The 21,729-nt window shown below is 42.5% G+C and overlaps 1 protein-coding gene across 2 annotated transcripts in view; it reads right to left on the bottom strand.

Annotated features, from left to right (window-relative positions):
* COL5A1 (collagen type V alpha 1 chain) overlaps positions 1-21,509 on the bottom strand; it is a 111,054-nt gene extending 89,545 nt beyond the window's left edge. For both annotated transcript variants that reach the window (XM_075260690.1, XM_075260691.1), the window contains exon 1: positions 21,084-21,509. In XM_075260690.1, the coding sequence (XP_075116791.1) occupies positions 21,084-21,183 (100 nt within the window). In that variant the 5' untranslated portion in view covers positions 21,184-21,509. The remainder of the gene's footprint in view (positions 1-21,083) is intronic.
* Between the last annotated feature and the right edge of the window lie 220 nt (positions 21,510-21,729).

Genomic DNA, 21,729 nt, shown 5'->3' with positions numbered 1-21,729 from the left:
TATTGTGGCCAGGATATCCGATCTGACAAATAGTAGACATTTATAATATATCATTTGTAATCATTTACATCTGCAAAATCTGATTTAACTTAACTATCTACAATTTTTCACATGGTTATGTTCATAGTAAATGTCTTTAGGCCGAGGCCCCACCTGGGGTAACAAACCTGTTTATTTAGCTAAAGAAAGTATTGGATTGCACAGAAGGGAGAAATGTTAGCGCCCCCTAGATATTTCCCATTCCTTCTCTAGCCGCTACTAGGTTTGGCTCAAAAAAACAGCAAAATCTGCAACAATAAAAAAAAGCTGCATTTGCACAAGGTGGGCCCTTAGATCCAGAGGCGATAGATAATGTAACACACGGATGGGCGCTCCTCTCTACCGCCCGTTACATGTGGAGATGCGATTCCTGTGTGAATACAGCTGAATGATAAGCGCCTGCTTACTTGTTGGCTTATTGTATTACACAAGTCATGAGCAGGAATGAGAAATCCTTGTGAATGTTCCCTCACCTCATCATTGGCCTGAGGACTCATGTGCCCAGACCACAGGCACAAGCAGATGCTCTGGCAGTCACAGTTATGTCTCGGGGCACCTAACAGCTCATTGCCTACAGGCTAAAAGCGATTTTGGTGGTTTTTGGGCTCACTTAGTAAATACAGAAATGGTTTCATGTAGGCTGTCGTTTAGAAAAAAAAAAAATCCTTACTGATCCAATGTGATTTCCGCAGCGTTACTTCAGGTGTCGGCCAAGTCTGCACTTATCCCAGGGTGTGAGTTTGTCTAAATGTCCCTCAACCCTCTGCAAACAACCAATGAGCGCAGCCCAGAGTGGGGGTGTTAAGAGCATTCTTTAATAAATATACCTGCCACTCAGATGTCAGAGCTGACAAGTCACTTCTAAACCATCTCCATCATCGGAGGTGAAGCGAACGAAGCTTGTGTAACCAGGAGACTTGTCCAGAGTCGAGAATGATTCATTTCCATATGGAAAAGGTTAGGAAAAATGAGGTAGTATAAACATGAGATCACTCACTGACAGCGGCACAAAGCTTTCCTGCTATTAAAGAGAGAGGAGATTTCTTAAGAAACAGATGTGCAAAACCGGGACTTTATGGGATGTAGCCCACTGCACGCATGCCAAAGTAGAAGACATATGGAAGATAAACTAGGAGATGCTCTGCAGAAGCATGCCAGCCCAAAGATCACATAATCTGCACTGCAAAGTCTTATCATTTGCTCAGATCTGAGGGCTCATCAATCCTAGTCAGGACCAGCATTATCCCATAAGGACGACTTCTCCAGCAGAGATCTCAGCTATTGTCCCATTTAGCAGAATAGAGTTTGCAGAAACTCATGGACTTACAACCAGACAACCCTATTCACATTGAGCTGCAGAAATTTCTGCCAAGTGTAAATACTGTACAATGTATTGCTGAGTTCACATCTGCATTGTTTGATCCATTCTTCTGTTCTGTCGTAAGACCAGGGCAATGGAATAAACAGTGAAAATGGTCAAGAAGGGCCCCAAGGGAGTCCACTGAATAGAACGGGGTTTGTTGGTATCCATTGTTTGCTCCCTGACACCCACAATTACAGACAGATTCAGCACAAAGGTGCACATACACTCACCGGCCACTTTATTAGGTACACCTGTCCAACTGCTCGTTAACACTTAATTTCTAATCAGCCAATCACATGGCGGCAACTCAGTGCATTTAGGCATGTAGACATGGTCAAGACAATCTCCTGCAGTTCAAACCGAGCATCAGTATGGGGAAGAAAGGTGATTTGAGTGCCTTTGAACGTGGCATGGTTGTTGGTGCCAGAAGGGCTGGTCTGAGTATTTCAGAAACTGATGATCTACTGGAATTTTCACGCACAACCATCTCTAGGGTTTACAGAGAATGGTCCGAAAAAAAAAAAACATCCAGTGAGCGGCAGTTCTGTGGGCAGAAATGCGTTGTTGATGCCAGAGGTCAGAGGAGAATGGCCAGACTGGTTCGAGCTGATAGAAAGGCAACAGTGACTCAAATATGAGGGGCCACACGGTGGCTCAGTGGTTAGCACTGCAGCCTTGCAGCGCTGGAGTCCTGGTGTTCAAATCCCGCCAAGGGCAGAAAACCATCTGCAAGGAGTTTGTATGTTCTCCCCGTGTTTGCATGGATTTCCATCCCATATTACAAAAAGACATACTGATAGGGAAAAAAATGTACATTGTGAGCTCTATGTGGGGCTCACAATCTACATTTAAAAAAAAAAACAAAAAAACAAAAAAAAAAACAGTGACTCAAATAGCCACCCGTTACAACCAAGGTAGCCAGAAGAGCATCTCTGAACGCACAGTACGTCGCACTTTGAGGCAGATAGGCTACAGCAGCAGAAGACCACACCGGGTGCCACTCCTTTCAGCTAAGAACAGGAAACTGAGGCTACAATTTGCACAAGCTCATCGAAATTGGACAATTGAAGATTGGAAAAACGTTGCCTGGTCTGATGAGTCTCCATTTCTGCTGCGACATTCGGATGGTAGGGTCAGAATTTGGCGTCAACAACATGAAATCATGGATCCATCCTGCCTTGTATCAACGGTTCAGGCTGGTGGTGGTGGTGTCATGGTGTGGGGAATATTTTCTTGGCACTCTTTGGGCCCCTTGGTACCAATTGAGCATCGTTGCAACTCCAAAGCCTACCTGAGTATTGTTGCTGACCATGTCCATCCCTTTATGACCACAATGTACCCAACATCTGATGGCTACTTTCAGCAGGATAATGCGCCATGTCATAAAGCTGGAATCATCTCAGACTGGTTTCTTGAACATGACAATGAGTTCACTGTACTCCAATGGCCTCCACAGTCACCAGATCTCAATCCAATAGAGCATCTTTGGGATGTGGTGGAACAGGAGATTCGCATCATGGATGCGCAGCCGACAAATCTGCGGCAACTGTGTGATGCCATCATGTCAATATGGACCAAAATCTCTGAGGAATGCTTCCAGCACCTTGTTGAATCTATGCCACGAAGAATTGAGGCAGTTCTGAAGGCAAAAGGGGGTCCAACCCGTTACTAGCATGGTGTACCTAATAAAGTGGCCGGTGAGTGTAGTCTACCTTACAGTTTGGATGGACTAAAACTGATCACTCTCCCTAATGTGTATGATTATCCCCTGACCCTGGTCTATAGTCTCTCACTCTGCCAAACTAGTATCCCTGCGCTATGCTGAGGAGGTCCAAAAGACCGAAACAGCGCTGTCCATAGCTGGGAATCTGTTCCTTTTGGAATAGAAATACTAGTTTGGCAATAAACCCCGCATCATGTCAGTAGGCTTATTAACTGAGTCATGCATGATGTTAAGGGGGCTACCCCTAGAGGGCAGCATACAGAGGCACTGTTCTCCTAATTACATCCCGGAGAATAGATTTGCATATTTTTTACCTATAAGATTTAGTGAAGCAAATGTGTGGGCTTGTATACTGCATCGTTCTATTAGGACATCTCTGGCAGACACTGAGAAATCTGGACTTCTACTTGTGGGATTTAAGGAATTTCTCAATACTCCACGACAATAAATCAACATAGATGAATACAGTTAATGCATCTTTTAGCGTTTTCTGTCTATTTCTATGTAATCATATATACAAATACGGTATATTAGCCTCAATATATGTGACAACAAGCTGCCCAGTATACACTAGTCTGACCAAGAGCCAGCAGAAAGTCCAAAACTCTGCATTACTTTGAGTGAGATATGTCAGTAATGAATCACTTTATCCTCCGGGGATCACAAAAGCAATATTCCCATTGCCAACAAAAGAATGCATTATATTAAAACAACACAGGATGAGAAAAACTCCAGGGAAAAACCTCGATCATCGCAAAGGGGCTGAATAGGGGGAGGGGGATTAGGAGTCTATTCCAGCTATTGTTCTTCATCTGCTCATAAAAAGGAGCTTTGTGACTCAAGGGGAATATGTGCAGGTAGGTGGGCTCATGACTGGGTTATAATCATATAGCAAGGCCCTATGGCTTATTCCATGCACAAGAGAATCTACTGAAGTATTTGCGTTAGACAGGAAGCAAACAACTTCCTGATAGACCAATAAAGCATTGGGAAATAATGCCAAGAACTAGTAATAAGTGGGGGCGCTGTTGTATTACTGTCTATGGAAGAAACATCTGGGAAAGTGGTGAAGTGCGGTACTGCAAGTCCCATTCATAAACTTGTGAAGAGTCCTATTAGTTTTTAAGGACCAGACAGGATAAACCTTTGAAAGAGGAAGGAGCAATCCAGACATTGCATGAAATAAAAATTATTCCAGTGACCACCAGCAAGCAAACACAATATGGTCGGCACGACTGACCCTTCTATACACTTGACAAGGTAACAACAGATTTATATACATTCAGATCCATCATTTATATCACATTACGCATAAAGACAGGTTATCGCTGGAGTACGGCTGAGTTTTCACTTACTATAGTGCGCCGTGCAGCCAATAACCACAGTGCAAAACTGCAGCAACACACATGCAAAACACATGCGGCATTGCCCCAGATAGGATACTCATGAGAACCAAACCTGAATGACACATAATAATCCCAAGAACTTGTAGCTGGATCGCCTAGGTTTAGTATTATTTCTGTCCTCCCAGTCTATGTGTAACACTCAGCACTGCTCAGCATGGTCTGTGTCTCATGAACTACATACAAGATGGCAGAAGACAGGTCCAGGTGACGGGTAAGAGGAGTCTGAGGATTGTACTGGTGGTCACACACATGAGCCCTCAAGGACGGAGCATTAGATGTCTCTTCATCCATTAATATAGGCTGTAAATAAAGTACTTTGACATCTCACAGCGTCTTTTTCACCACCTATGAAGTTTCACTTGATAGAAAGGCGCGTGCAGTAGACAAAGCGATTGCTCATGTCATGTCCTGCGCCTCCTGGCAAGAGAATTAACCATGGTATTTAATAAAGAAGAATCCGTCACCTACCATTTGGAAACACGCCTGAAGTGTCAGGTTAAAACGTGCTACTATGTGCGGTATGCAGGTCTGCGGACCCCACCCTCCTCCTCTGACAGCTCCTTCAATGGAGGAAGAAACTGTGAAATAAACTCCTGCTATTCCTTCTCCTGATACTCAGTGATCGCTGGAAATAGCTGGGAAACCCCCAAATATATCAATTCTAAATTAACAGCGGCAAAACTTTTACTTAAGAACATCTTATCAATGACTTAGAGTCTACATAACAATTTTAAGCTAAGAATAGTATTTTAATAATTTTTGGCAATTAAAATAAATAAATAATCTGTAAGTCTCGCAGTTTTCCTTCAGGTGCCTGACAATTCCTGTTCAGTGGAGATCACTTCTTAGCAGTAATCTCATTGCAGGTTGGATAATCTATACAGACATGTACATATATATCTTCAGTTATAATGACCAGACACAAAGCACATTACTTAAAGATGATCCTTCATGTCCTCGGACACCTGCGTTCTTATATACTGCTAGAAAGCCGAATGTGCACTGAACTCGGCACACTATCAGCTTCCCTGTTATGTGCCCCAGGGGAAGAGATATCGGTGCAATCACTGGTATCTCTTCACCATCAGAAGGGCGTTCCTGACAATCTAGCTGGGATCGCCTCTCCTGACAGTACTGTGTGCAGCGCTATACTGTAAGAGTGGTGATGAAAGCCTCTCCTGACAGTACTGTGTGTAGCCCTATACTGTAAGAGTGGTGAGGAACGCCCATCCTGACAGTACTGTGTATAGCACTATACTGTAAGAATGGTGAGGAACGCCTCTCCTGACAGTACTGTGTGTAGCCCTATACTGTAAGAGTGGTGAGGAACGCCCATCCTGACAGTACTGTGTATAGCACTATACTGTAAGAATGGTGAGGAACGCCTCTCCTGACAGTACTGTGTGTAGCCCTATACTGTAAGAGTGGTGAGGAACGCCCATCCTGACAGTACTGTGTATAGCACTATACTGTAAGAATGGTGAGGAACGCCTCTCCTGACAGTACTGTGTGCAGCGCCCAGCTGTGACGCTGAGTGGTGAGGACTCCTGACAGTACTCGTCTATAAACTAGTACTACAGGGGCGTTCCTCACAACTCAGCGTCATGGCTGGTCGGTAAGGAACACCCCCTTACAGTATAGCGCTACACACAGTACTGTCAGGAGGGGCATTACCACCTAGATTGTCAGGAACGCCCTTCTGATGGTTAAGAGATACCGGTAATTGCACCAATATCTCTTCCCCTGGGGCAGATAACAGGAAAGCTGACAGTGTGCTGAATTCAGTGCACAGTCGGCTTTCTAGCAGTATATAAGATCGCAGTGTCCGAGGACATGAAAGGTTCTCTCTAACTATACAAAGAAAAGAAAAAAGTGGAAAAGAACAAGATAGAAAGACCTTTGGTTGAAAATGGTGGCGTAAAAGTGACTGAACGAAAGGGAAAGTGAACTATCATCACTATAAAAGGCACAAAACGGGCAAGAGGAGTGGTACTGTGCGGTGTCCATATATACAGGGATAAGAGAAGTGGCACTGTGCAGTGTCCATATACTGTATACAGGAGAAGAGAAGTGGTACTGTGCAGTGTCCATATATACAGGAGAAGAGAAGTGGCACTGTGCAGTGTCCATATACTGTATACAGGAGAAGAGAAGTGGTACTGTGCAGTGTCCATATATACAGAATATGCGCAGATACTAAGAATTACACCCAGTATACAGGACAGTAGTCATACATAGAGTACAAAGCATATCTGGGGGATATACAGCATGTAGTAAGTGGTAGTGTATAGCGTCTATATATGTAGACATTAAGGATAGATGGATGTATGATAGAATGACAAAGATATATACAGACTATTACAGCCAACTCACAGATCAGAATACTGAGTGATAACCAATTGACAAAGCATTTTAAAAAAAAATGACAAGTTCATTGTAATGACATGAGATGACGGAAGCCATGAACATCTCAATACAATACATGACGTGACCATCCAATAACACAGCAAGGAGCGAGGGAACAATCTCTTATATTGACTGACTCTTATTATCCATCATCTGACACCGAGAAAGTGAGGCCTGAGCTCCAGCCCTGGATGTATACACAGGCTCTGTAAGGACACTTTCAGGCAGCTTGGCATTCAGCTGTGTTGTCACTGAGCAGACAATGCTGGCGCCATCTTCCCTGAGTCAGACACTGTATGTGTGCTGTCACTGTCTACATGGATTGGGTTACCTGTCCTGTTCTTTACTCATCTCAGGGGAAATGTCTGGGACAGTTATCAGATCAATCCAAACAGAAACTTCACTATTCAGATCCAGGCACAAAAAAGGGAACTGATGTCATAGTAGCACCTCATCTATAGTACAGTAGAAGAGTAATAATGTCCAGGGACTAGGGAGGGACCAAAGGGAGTAAGTGTCTGCTGATCTGCTGTATCTAAGTCTATCATGTGTGAAACGATCTGCTGTATCTAAGCTTATCATGTGTGAAAAGGTCTGCTGATCTGCTGTATCTAAGCTTATCATGTGTGAAACTGTCTGCTGATCTGCTGTATCTATGCCATATTGTCTGCTGAACTAGTGAATCCAAGCATACCATGTGTGATACTGTCTGCTGATCTGCGGTATCTAAGCCTATCCTGTGTGATACAGTCTGCTGATCTGCTGTATCTAAGCCTTTCATGTGTGAAACGGTCTGCTGATTTGCTGAAGCTATGCCATATTGTCTGCTGAACTAGTGTATCCAAGCCTACCATGTGTGATACTGATGCTGAGCCACTGTATCTAAGCCTATCATGTGTTATCCTATTTGCTGATCTGCGGTATCTAAGCCTACCATGTGTGATACCGATGCTGAGCACTGTATCTGTATGACACAATCACAATTCCTATCATTGCTTTTGCAGATCCGAGTGACCTCTTGGTATCTGAGATTTACATCTTGCCAATCTATGAAGTGGAATAAGTGAGTCAGATAACCTGACACCTCTCATATAGCAGACTTATCCTGCGGTAGTTGACCCTCCCCCAATACCTTCCCTTCCCAGACAACTTTCCAATTCCAGTCTGTGGTCCATTGGGAAGCATTACACTTGGCGTTGGATCAAACCAATCCTTCTTTTCCATGCTGGTGATACAGATTTTATTTCACATTTCCTCTATTATTTAGGTGGATTGTTATTATTAATAACCATCTAGATCTCTACATGGAGGGCGCAGCGGCGGCCAGGCCATGTGTTTTTCAGTAAATCACTCTTGGATATTTAACAGACCACTAGAATTAAGAGCCTAAATAACGGTGCTGGGCTTGTACGATGTGCCCATGTCTGCCGACTAAGAGTTGCCGCAGGCGGCCGTACATGGGAGAGCTCACACGAGTCCGCTAAGGACAAGGCAGCTTCTAAATGTTACATAGGGCCGGTATAATCCATGCTTGTAGGAAGTGCTGGAAGGCGACCAGGAGGTTAATAGCAGGCAAAACGTAAAATGAAAAGGGTGTTGTATGAACTTCACAGTGATCAAAAGAAGAAGACAGAACGCAGAAGAAAGTTCCAGGATGGAAACGACTAAAGATCCACTTTGATATATATATATATATATATATATATATATATATATATATATATATATATATATATATATATATATATATATATATATATATACTGTATATTATTAAATGCATTTTGGCATTGCTTCTTCAGTGGGCGGGTGTGTGTGTGTAGGTGGGCGGTATATGTATTTTTCTAGCTGATTGCTTAAAGAAATTCATCAGTTAATAAAAAATGAATTAGTTAAATAAAAAATTGGAAAATAATTCAATTCATACAACTCAAACAAAACTGGAGCCAGTGGCAAAGCTGGATTGTACTAACAACTACAGCAAATGGTCATCCGACTTCTTCTTAACAAGATGTGATGACATCATCACGGAGAGCTGACCTGGTGATGTCATCAGCTTAGGCTAATCCAAGGGGCCAATCCCATTCAATGTTACTCAGCAGTGCCAGGTCACCAGATGGGCCTGTTCGCCTCTAGTTAACATATGGTAATGTGCTAGAAAATAATGGCTAACTAATAATGTTATGATTCTGCTTCTATCCATTACATCTATAGTTTAGTTTATAACAATAGATAAAAAAAAACAAAAGCCACATAAAACTTACTCAAGTTACCAGCACATGAGCAGTCACACCAGTGCCGCAGCAGATCAGTCACTTCAGATCACAGTGACGCAGTGACTCCACAACATCTATACAACCAGAACAGGTGACAGATCTGTCCGGTCTAGAATTCCCCTCCAGTCTGAGCTTTTGTGACCACTGCCCTGACACAGATGTCTTTAGAGCCAGGTGACCTGAGGAGTAGCCCTTTAAGATGTAGGCGCAGGCAATAACGGCATCTCCAGGTGAAGTTAGACTTGATCTTGTGGAGCTGAAATATTAATCTTGTTATCGTGTGTAATCCCAAGCCTACAAACATAAGAGTAGAAGATCTTCAGTATAAAAGGAGGAGACCCTTGATCTCAGACTAGACTTTGAACTCTCTCCCACGGGGTGCTGGATGTCGGCTGGCCTCCATTTATCCAAGTCCCACACAGAGAACTCTTGAAGAGGAGATGAAGCATAACTTATTCATAAGAATCTGTTCACACGGTCACACTTGTGAATGAGGCCGTTCAGATCAGGGATGGAGCATTTCCCAGCCTGGTCTTCAATATCAACCATTGGTGCATAACACACATCACTCTCAAGTTCTGGCAGATCCGAAAGCTGAAACAGGAAAGTGTTTGGGAGTTGACACTAAAGTTTTATTTTTCCCATATGTTGCAGGTGATATTACCGCTGGGGTCTCTATACTGTCGGCAGTCACTTATATGCTGGATCTTGATACCTAATAGAGCAGTTGCAGGTTCAGATCCTCTCGGGTTCTCTTCCAAATGATGTCAGTTTAGCTTTCAACATGGCGATCTCCAGCTAATATTAACAGAGGAATAAGGCGAACCATGAACCACAGCAAAATGCTGAATAAGGCGGATCATCGGTGCCAATATCACGCAGACAAAGGGCAGAGGCTAGTAATGAATAAAGCTTAAAAAATAGGATAATAGTCAGATCTGCGGAGTCAGTAGGACAAATCCCTGACTCAAACGCCTCAATATTTCCACAGCCCAACTCAGACTCTGCCTCACATATGGCTGACAGTCGGGGTCATTACAAAGCCAGTGATTGGTTCCTAAATATCTATTATTCAATATCAATAAATGTATAATATCATTGGAAATAATCCTTTTAGTTTGGAGGCTGGAGTCGGTAGCCCTGTAAAGAGCTGTACATGGGATCGGTATCATAACAGTGTCTATAGGAATAAAACACTAGAACTATACAACAACTCTGATGTGTTCTTTTTCTTCTCTCTCTATGTTTCAGACTGGGGCTCTTACTTAAGAACATTGTGAAACAGATTATGCTGACAGACTTTTACTACCCAGGCCTATAGAGAGTAGTGCACCACCAAAAACCCCTTCAACAGTTCCTGTAAGATAAACCTGCATAGACTGCACCATATACACAGAAACTCCTCTGACATTCACTGTTGATGGTGAGACGGCTCCTGTCACAGCTATAGGTAGATAATCCCAGCAGGCACAGATGGCACTGGCTCTAGGCGTCCATGTCAGGTTATGCTGAAGCCTCAGGGAATTCGTAGCAAAACGTAGGAGGAGAGAAAGCAGTGAAAATCTAAAATCACAATGGAGTCTGATTTGCCGCAGACAGGAGGCTGCAGTACAGGACATAACAGCGGTATACAGAACAGAAGTGCAGAGTGTGATAGACAATCAGGTGGAACGTCGCATTCTGCTGGAGGACTTCTTTAAATGAGTCTCCATCTAGGGAGATGTGACATGACTACACATACGGTGGGGGAGGAAGCTCTTAACTCTACTACTGCTCCAACAAGATCTTTATAAGTAACATTTCTGTAGTTTTGCACCTCTGGTTTAATAACAGACCCATAAATCAGATGAGCATATGTCTGTGAGATTTAGGCTATGCAATTTATTTCCCAGCATTTTTATTTTCCAATCAGTGCCAAAAAACACCTTGGAGGTGCAATGTGCGCCGAGCTGCAAAATGTCCAAGATTCCTATTTTAGATATGAAAGGAATTAATCTAACGTTTCATCTCCTTCTTGCTTCTTATCTGATTACCTGCAGGGCAGACCCGCTCTATACTAATGTCACTGACATAAAATAACTTCAAAGACAAATCTACAAGGTTTGGGGAGGGCGAGTGAGGGGAGAGGAGGAGAAAGCAGGGAGAGAAGTGGAGAATTAAGAGGTAAAGGATGATGGTGAAAGGACGATACAAGACCCCAAAGAAATCCCAGGAAGCCGACTTATATTGCCTGAAAAATCAACAGATATCTGCAACTTGCCAACAAGTGCATAGCAAGCGTATAGCAGGACAATGGCCAAAATGGGGCCCATTAGATGGATTGGGACACTACTTGGTGCGCTGTCAATGTGAATGTGTGAACTACAGCATAGGTATCATTAACTCTTTGGTGGGATTACTATTGTGTCTGAGCGGGCCATACATCTGCAAGCTACAGAGTGGCTGTATAGACAAGCACTGAATAGAGGATGTCAGCGCACAAATCACTCCCTTTCAATCTGAATTAACTCTCGATTTCCCTGCTGTATTAAACCACCAACCTGACACTGATCTGGAATGGCTGAGTGCACCTTTATAGGCCTGGGCTGACTGCCAGTTTGGCATCTCTAAAAGGCAGAATCCTCCAGGCTTATATTCTAACAAACTCTAGAGGATTTTACTAATTTTATTAGAAAAAATAAATCTTTGCAGGAGAGTCACTGAGAAGCACTTTAACTACAGAGCTAATTGCGGCTCATTGAAAGAAGTAGCAATAAGAAATTACTGATAAATATATAAACAGCAATTCACTTGTCGAGTGACTAAGACGACTGCAAACATGGGATCAGGTCCGAACCTTCCTAAAGGACCACACAGGGAATGCAGAGCTACAAGGTGCTTGGCACGGGAGCTTACAAGCAGTTATCCTTAGGATGACATGATGGGAGAGTTATACACCAGCAGAGAGTGGTCTGTGGTCATTTGGACAGACACAGCAGAGACCTCCTCACCCCATAGACATCATCAGCCTCTGCCCTGGGAGGTCTTTGGTTGACCTTCCAAAAGGTGACTATGAGTATGACCTTTCATTCTTGCCACCTGACAGATATCCTTCCAATATGGCAGCCCTTTGCACTTAGCCCCTGGTGTTTTAGCCCTTTTTATACATAGGCATATTCTAGGTGTTCATACTCTGTGTATATCAGTCTCTTCTAGGTCATGGTACTATGATTTGTGACAATTGCTTCTAACACCATTCACAGAGCTGTCCACTTAATGAGATCTGTAGACACCAAAGTGTATCACCAATAACTAACAAGAGGCGACTACTAAGTCACAGAGTGATGGCCAAGGAGATACATAGCAAAGCATAAGGCGTTATCATACAAGACACTTGTCTCCAAATACATCACAGCGCATCGGCACATAGGCCACCTTTTCAGGAAATTCAGTTTATTTTCTTTCCAAACCTTTTCGTTACTTAAGAATCAGACAAGATATTTGCTTTTCTCACTCTTGGGAACCGTCAAATAAACTTTACCCAGAAGTGATGACCACAAACTGTGTACAAGGCTTTCTCTGGGTCTAAATGAAGACTGGCAAGTCTGCAGACACTGCAAATAGCACGCTTTAAGGCCTAAATATCCCGCAGCTGTCAAGTGCCATGTCTGTATTTGCATTTTCTGTCCACTTAAATTACACTCTAGTGCTACAAACAAGCAAGTGCAGGAGGCGGACAATAATATAGTGACGGGAAGGGATTGGAGTCCTCAGCGTGTATGTGAGAGGGAGATAAAGCATTCGGATGAACAATCTGCAGTGATATTGTATGTACATAGATACACAACAGATTTCTTTATGCCAGCCGGCCACTGGTCAACACTGCAGACATTTCTATGACATGTCTCATGTACATATTCAATACTTGCAGGTAAATTTGCACAGACACAAACATATAGATGAGGCCTAAAGAGCCAACAAGTTATATGCATCCCATAAATGATGAATGTCTTCATCTCCAGCAGAAAATGTTCCCTCTCTCCAGACAGTAAATCTTTATTATAGCAAAATCCATATTAAGGAATCATTTTTATCAATCTGTGGTTCTGGAGAGCAATGTTCTCACTCATAAGTCAACCTCCCACTCCGTCAGCTCCTCGGCGGAAAATAAAAGTAAAGTTGCACCAGTTGCCCTTTTCATCTTTCTGACTCAAATGTCCAACCCATGTATGGTCAAACCCAAATTCCTGCACAGGCAGGGGGTCCGACTGCACCCTGAGGGGCCTGGACACATTAAGTAATTCAGCCTTGAGTGTACAGCTGGATGTACACATGTATACCCTCGGCATACAATGAGGAGCAGGACAAGACTAAATCACATCTTTACCCTATAAGCAATGTTCTCCCTGTATTAGTGGAGTCACCGATAGATACTGGGGGGTGTATACTAGGGTGTATTAAAGGGGTATAAACTATAGCTATATATGACTAAAGTAGATTCCAGAGGATGATTCCACAAATCAGATTTGAGAACTTATCCACGTAGTGTAGAACAATGCAATGTAGAATATTCACAGATTACATTACAATACCCTAAGAATGAAGATGTGAAGAGAAGAAAGTTCTCATAGCAAAAGTTAAAAACAGGTCCCTCCAGCGATGGTTCACCCGAACCAGGGACAGAAGGGCCCAGGGGCTTGTTCTCCCTTCATCCTGTCCCTCGTGGGAATAGAAAGATGCCTGACACGGGTGTTACTGCTTTCCTCGTGTGAGGTTGGTTCAGAAGAAGAGGTTTTATTTCTTGCAGACATCACCTGTCCTTCATTCTAGAAATATCCATTTGAAACACAGAGGAAAACTCCAGCAGATGATTTAGGATGTATCCGAGGCTGCACAGACCCATAGCTCTGCTCAGATACAAGAGACCGAGACTTTGAACTGCATCACACAGAATGAGATATGTGAGACATAAGAAAATAGGGAATCTAAAATTTTAAGGCTTTGGGCTCCACAAGAAAAAAAAACTGAGAAAGGTTCAAAGAACATAAACAATTTATGTCAACTTCATGGCAGTCGCTTCATTTATGAGGAGTATACAAGTTCTCCATATGCATCGCTGTTTGTAATAAATAAAATACATTCTGCCCATTGCAGATCAAAAGGAGCGCGGATAAATAAAGAAATTGGTTACAGCTCCTGGAAGGCGGGGGCCGCGCATCACCAAGTGCGACGCTCATCACACTCCCACCAGTCTCTCTTATCTCTAATCTGGATGTTGGAATGACTGACAAAGGCGGCAAAGGAGCCGAGATCAAAGAAGTGGGGAACACTTGAAAAAGAGGATATTTGGGGGATTAGGAGCAGGGAGCTCATAGGAACATCCTCACATATAATGCAAACATAATCATGTGTTTATCTACCAGCAGGGATCCAGCGGCACATTGTACCCTGCAACCAGGCTCTACAAACCTATCACTGCCTGTGCACGCATCGTGCAGATTATTAGTACATTAACCCAGACATAGGTAAAGACTACAAGTGCAGAGGATGAATGTAATTTCAAGCTACCTACAAAGTCATTAAAGAAGCTTTTCAACCTCTCATAGTTCATCAAACCAGATCAATAAATACAAGTAGTCAGCTTCAAGAGGGTCATGCCCTTTCAATCCTAAAATACACTCTGTGACCTCTCAGCTTCCATCTATTGGCCTGAACTTGCTATTCTTGCTTACATGAGTGATAGGTACTTGAAGCAGAGTCACAAAAAGGGTCTAAAAAGGAAGTAAAATGACCTGCAAAATGCTGCAAAGCAAACTGGAATGTTGACTAGTAGATTGTTCTTCATTATTCAGGACATCAGATAAGAGCAAAGCCATGTATTACTACTGAGGAGCGGTCAGACAATATCACTCCAAAATACTGACAAAATGTAGTGATGGCATTCAAGAGAGGAATTAGAGATTGGGCTGCTACGGGGCCAGCACCAACCCTTCCATTCCCACAATGGGGTACAGCCAGACCCCCTTGTAAAGCTGTTATCTGAGCAAACTATGGGCACAGTCCCACTTCTGGCTAGTCAGGTCAGACTCCGCTCACTCCTTAGTTGTGGCCTTCAGCTCTAGAAGGTGGCAGTGAAATCTGGAAACGCACTCAGAAAAGGTACAAAAAATTATCAACCACCATATTGACATATAAATGTCCCGTCCCAGTGCCCGAATGATATAAACCAGAAAACTCCACCAACTTGGCATTCCACACATGGAGGTTTTTTTGACTACAGGTTTAGGTTTTTGGAATCAACACCCAGCTAATGGTTTCCATCGTGGCCATCTCCCCATTGACTACATCACAGGGTGCTAAAGATAAACTTGAAAAGACCGGAAACGTGATGGAAGTCTGAACATGATAAAAGAGGATGGGGATGAGAAAAGAAAGAAGAGACATAAAACAAACTGGCAGGATTCCTCATCCTTGAAAGAAGTCTTCTTAATAGTTTCATTTAATAGACACACACTCAGAACTTGGGAGATCGGAAACATATGTTCCATAAGTTTGATGTATAGTAAAAAATGGGATCTTCAAATTGGCCACATATGTGCTCCCTCCTCACAAAAGCTGTGCGCCTCTGCGCTTGCCAAGCCCCTAGAACATATGGGAGGTTGAGCGGTTGCTTTGGTGTAACATTTACCAAACAGAGATGATTCTAAACAGACCTTATAGCCAGGGAACGAAGGAAGAGCAATGCCGCCATTAATACTGACTACCCCAGGGAAATCAGAAACACAAAACACTCTATCTACCCCCTTTCTCTTACCAAGAAATGACTGTAGGGGGGTCTGCCATTTGCATCATCATGTCCACACTATCCACTAGTGACAACAGCTGTCCTCAAGTGTCCCTTTACCTAACAGAGGGTGAGGGCCACAAAAATAATAAAAACAAGACTATGAAAATTATCCAAGAATCTCGCAAGGCTGTTAGGATGAACTCTTCCTACAAACAACAAATGATTCCATCTCTGACAGGTCACCACAAAGCTATAGATGGAGGGTAGAGGGGTCCGGGGTGAGAACACTCACTCTACAAGACCCTGCCGGCTTGACAGTGGAAATACTGCTGGGACCTGGCACCAGAGTCACAATGTGGGAGCATTACATATATATTGTCTTTTATAGTCTTGTATGGGGTCTGTTTAATTTCACAAGCCCTAATCTGGAGTCTGAATGAGTTTGGAGGGCTTGGCCTGGTTGAGTTAAGGAGTCTCAATTTTAGAGATCTACATTAAAGGAGTTCTCCTGGAGTGTGTTTTTGCAAATGGCCTATCCTGCCACTACACAAGGGAGCCGTGCACTGTATAGCACAGGGATTGGATGTAACCCCACAGACAAGTGTAAGGATCAGCTCTAGGCCGCCCTCCTCCTATCCCCTGATCAGTTATTACCTATCCTAAGGATAGGCCACAAAATAACTCCCAGAAAACCCCTTTAACGTAGCGGTTTAGTCTGTTGGTGTTCAGCTTGGCGTTCACATGATCACAGACCCAAACAAGCGACCCATTACTAATAATGACCAAAAAAAAAGAAAAGCCGATAAAAAAGGGAAACAATGATGTGACCCATGGCGACTATGACACTGAGCATGGCTACTGCCCGCGGCTGCCATTGGTCTGTGATAGTAGTTATGAACACATTTGTTGCCTGCCTGAGCCTATACATGATATTTGCACATGTTTGGCACATGCCTCCGTTTCCTTCACGCGGATGATGTAATCGTGTACGGAATCATTTAGGACGGCACACTAGGTACTTGGTATGGTCTACAAATGCCATTAAATTGATTCCAGGATATTACAACAAACTAAAATATCCCAAAAAGTTTTTTTTTTCCTATTTCTTTTCCCAATATTTTACCTAACAAGAAACAGATTTGCACAAGAAAAAAAGTTCAAGGTCATTCTCAAAACCACCTAAAGGGGGCAGTGGTGACACAAAACCTTATAAAATATGAAAAGTATTTCATCATCATTAGTCATAGGAATAATACAAGTATGCATGCATACACTATATACCGTGTTATTACACTAGAATACAGCAGGAGGTATAGTCACCATATAGGCAGATGTCTAGGGCCGCACAGAGAAGCTCTATCCTTTCTATGTTGGCACACTATAGGCTTGGTTTTGGCTTGTGAGGATTTTGCTGACCATACAAGTAGGTATTTTAGGCTTATGGTATAACCCTGGCTTCAGTAGGGGTACAGTGACTATCTGAGGGGACATGGCAGCGACTACAGATACACATCTGACTATAAGCCTGTCAGCATGCACTTTAGGAACTAATTGACTCTAATAACTGCAAGACAGGTTATCTAATAGGACTGAGCGAGGGCCAGACGGCCGGCCGTGTGCAGTCTGGGGACACAAAGTCCATGTGACAGATGTAGATCGCAGACCACTGGTGGCTCAGATGAACCAAAACTCACTGCACCATAGTGACATATAATCTGTATAGTGAATATAGTCACCTGTGATCTATATAGTGAATATAGTGTTATACAATCTGTATAGTGACCTATGATCTGTATAGTGAATATAGTGACATATCTGTATAGTGAACATAGTGACCTAGGATTTGTATAGTGAATATAGTGACATATAATCTGTATAGTGAATATAGTGACATATAATCTGTATAGTGAATATAGTAACCTGTGATCTGTATAGTGAATATAGTGAGCAATGATCTGTATAGTGAATATAGTGACATATAATCTGTATAGTGAATATAGTGACCTAGGATTTGTATAGTGATCTGTATAATGAATATTGTGTCCTATAGTCTGTATAGTGAATATAGTGATCTATGATCTGTATAGTGAATATAGTGATCTATGATCTGTATAGTGAATATAGTGATCTATGATCTGTATAGTGAATATAGTGATCTAGGATTTGTATAGTGAATACAGTGACATATAATCTGTATAGTGAATATAGTGACCTAGGATCTGTATAGTGAATATAGTGACCTAGGATTTGTATAGTGAATATAGTGATCTATGATCTGTATGGTGAATATAGTGATCTATGATCTGTACAGTGATCTAAGATCTGTATAGTGACCTATGATCTGTATAGTGACCTATGATCTGTATAGTGAATATAGTGACCTATGATCTGTATAGTGACCTATGATCTGTATAGTGAATATAGTGACCTATGATCTGTATAGTGACCTATGATCTGTATAGTGAATATAGTGATCTATGATTCTGAGAGCTTTAAACTAGTCGATCTTTGTCTTTAAATTAGTTTTTGAAAAAATGCAGCACAAAACAGCACCATGTCACTATATCCTTACACAGGCCCAGGTTAAGCTGAAATTACAGATTCGCACCCCATATTATTCTTTAATTGTGATGTTCTTATCATCCAGGAACACATAACCACTGAGCCACATGGGGGAACTTGTCCAATCTGCTATCAGGATGCTATAAAGCAGGAGGAGCGGAGATGATGACTAAATAGTTTAATAGATAAATATTCAGTAGAACTTGTGATCCATTCACTGTGAGGTTAGGAGTCCAGTGTGCGCTCCTGAGCAGCCTTCCTGGTACGCTGCCTGCACATAGCACTGAATGCGCTGCCTGCACATAGGACTGAATGCGCTGACTACAGGTCCCCTTCAGGATATCCCAATCTTTAATGGCACATTCAGTGAGTGTTCTCATCATAGACATCACTAGTATCTGAGGATGGGCCCTGAGAACTGCACTAAGATCCAGACTAATCATTTACTGACATTTCAATACTATAATATAACATAATATAACACCGATCAGTCAATAACACAAGAATATCTTCCATATAGATAGATATAGAACATTCCTGAAGACACAGGATGATGTGCAGTGGACCATACATTAGTCACCCAATCTCCCCCGCCTATGGAGAGGTAACGGCTCTGCTCGATACCATATACAGTAGTAGATAAAGTAGTAGGAATCTTTCATTCAGGGTGATATTAACTACAAGATCATTTTGTTATAAATCCATCTACAACTGTGTATATATATATATATATATATATATATATATATATATATATATATATATATATATATCAGACTAGATTGTCACACATAACTATTGTGTGATGGGGTTCCATTTTGTGTACATTGTTGTATAATGTACTATAGTAATTCAGTAGAACACTGCACTATATATAAGACAGAGCAACACTTTACATTAGGCTATAGACATAGCATGGCTGCACCACTCTGCATATAACATCACTTAGGCAACCAGTCTGTGCCTGACCACAAATTTTAAGGTAGTTGCAATTCTGCTGTAGCTTTATTGCCATCACTCACATTGTGAGACCTAATAGGGATTGGGACCAATCGAAAATCCACCACCATGACAGGCCAGATCAGCCCAGAACAGAGAGGTGCTCCTGGTAACAGCCTACAGCTACAAGATATAGAAGTTGTATTGTGGCCAGTGTAATAATGGTCCACAGAAAAAACTCTACAATGTCAGATACTGAACATGGCAAATGTGCAACTCCATACAACACAGTCTTCAGGGAAGAGAGGCCTCAGACACCATGGTATGTAGAGATGACATCATCAGATAGAGTGACAGGTGACATCATCAGCAGATTTTGTATCAGGGCCTAGAAGCGTCACCAGTCATGGACAGAACAAGGCAGAATCAGACTTGGATGTGAAGTCTTTATTTTTGGCCCACAAGTCTCAGGTCATATCATACTTTTCAGCGTTTACAGATGAGAAGAAAATAATCCATTTCTCCAGAAAATAACACAAAGGGGATTGAGTTCTAAGAAGGGAAATTCAGTTTCTGCCAATACTTTAACAAGTGACATTTTCCAACCAATTTGTGCAGTGTTGAGCAGAAATCCAATAAGGCTAGATCTGGCGGCAGGCAGGGAGCACATCATGGAGTCCCAGCAGCCTTCAGCTCGTTCACATGAATGTACAGGATACCGCACAAAGCAACAAAAATACTTTCAATGAGCTATCACAGGACTGAGCGGAGGAGTGACACTAGGCCATATGTCTGACCCTGAATGGATAGTGGCTTGGAGTAGAGTTTGGTCTCTCTGTCACCCAGCACATTATATAAGCCTATAGAGCAGGGATCAGCCATGGTCATCATCCTGCACAGCACACAATGTGCACACCCATCTACGCCAATGGTCATCCTGAAAAGCTCAATACAATATGAATCTGCTCTCTGATAGTCTGCAGTCCATCATGTACAACATCCACTCATACAGACTAACGTGCAGAGCAGTACAGGCGACACATTCCCTAAGACATGCTCTAATTTTTCTTATAAAAACTGAACCTACAACATTGTAAGTTCAGAAGAAAATCTTATAAGAGACAAATAACAATTGCAAACTAAAAGAGAAAGTTTAAGCTGGTATACACTTAAGACCGGCCATCAGATGTGAATGTAAATGAATTCAGTGCAGTTCCACAAGTAACCTACAGGTGGGGCAATTTTGCTAGTTTCAAAGAAGGAAAAAAGTTTTCAAGTTGGTTTGTCGTCTCCATCTGAGATTACATGTCAGAAAGTTTACACTGAGCAGTGGACGCAGAGTAGGAAAGATCTGAGAAGAAAGGAGGAAGCAGAAAAGAAAGTTTTAGTAGCGACTGGTGATGAAGGAAGGGACAGACAAGCAGGTCTTGGATGCTTTACCCTTACATGGGCCTCCAGAAAGATAGGATCCAGAGTAGAACAAGCTCTTATCATAAAAATCTTTAAAAAGGAAAAAATAAGTATTGCAGCTTTGACTTGTACCATTGCCCTGCAAGAGACATTATGGAAATGTGTTCCAGTTCTGAGCAAAAAGGTTCCTTACCTGCATGGCACTGGGAACATATAAAGCTTAATGCTATAAGGAAGGATAAGTCTCTTCTCCAACTCCGTCTTTTCCACCTTGTATGTGTATCCATGTTCATCACCTCCACTGTGTGGGGCCAATTCTTTGGGATTCAGAGGTCCTCAATGCAAATCTTGGAATGCAATGAAAGTAACAGAGAAAGGGCAGAACCCCTGGAGGACTGGTGTACTTTATAAAGCCATCAGATTGGGATGTTTTGGGGGTGCTTAGTGCAGCTGAATTTTCTGGGCAGTCAAATTTTAGATAATCTGCAAACCCCCAGCTGTCTCCCCTCCTTCTCTCTCTCCCCTTCTCTGGTCTGGTCCTACTGGGGTTGTCTTGAGAAGTGATGCCCCCTTGTCGAACGATTGGAGAGTGAAAAACCTTTTTAGGGAGATGCAAGGACTGTGAGTCCCAGACAGGGACAGCAAATCAGAAGGCGAAATTCTGCAAGCTCAGCCTCCTTTCACTGGGATCAGGAAAAGGGGGAGAGAGAGGGTGGGGAGGGGAGTGGAAGAGGCATGAAAGTTTGTGAAGAAGAAAAAAGTTTGGAGAGGAGGAAAAAAACTTCTGTGGGATTGGGAGATGTTAATAGAACAAGCTGCAACCAGTGCACAGGGTTAAA

Source organism: Leptodactylus fuscus, chromosome 11, assembly GCF_031893055.1.
Source record: "Leptodactylus fuscus isolate aLepFus1 chromosome 11, aLepFus1.hap2, whole genome shotgun sequence".
Taxonomy (NCBI): Eukaryota; Metazoa; Chordata; class Amphibia; order Anura; family Leptodactylidae; genus Leptodactylus; species Leptodactylus fuscus.
The sequence above is the reverse complement of the archived record's forward strand: the minus strand, read 5'-3'. Positions and strand labels throughout refer to the sequence as shown.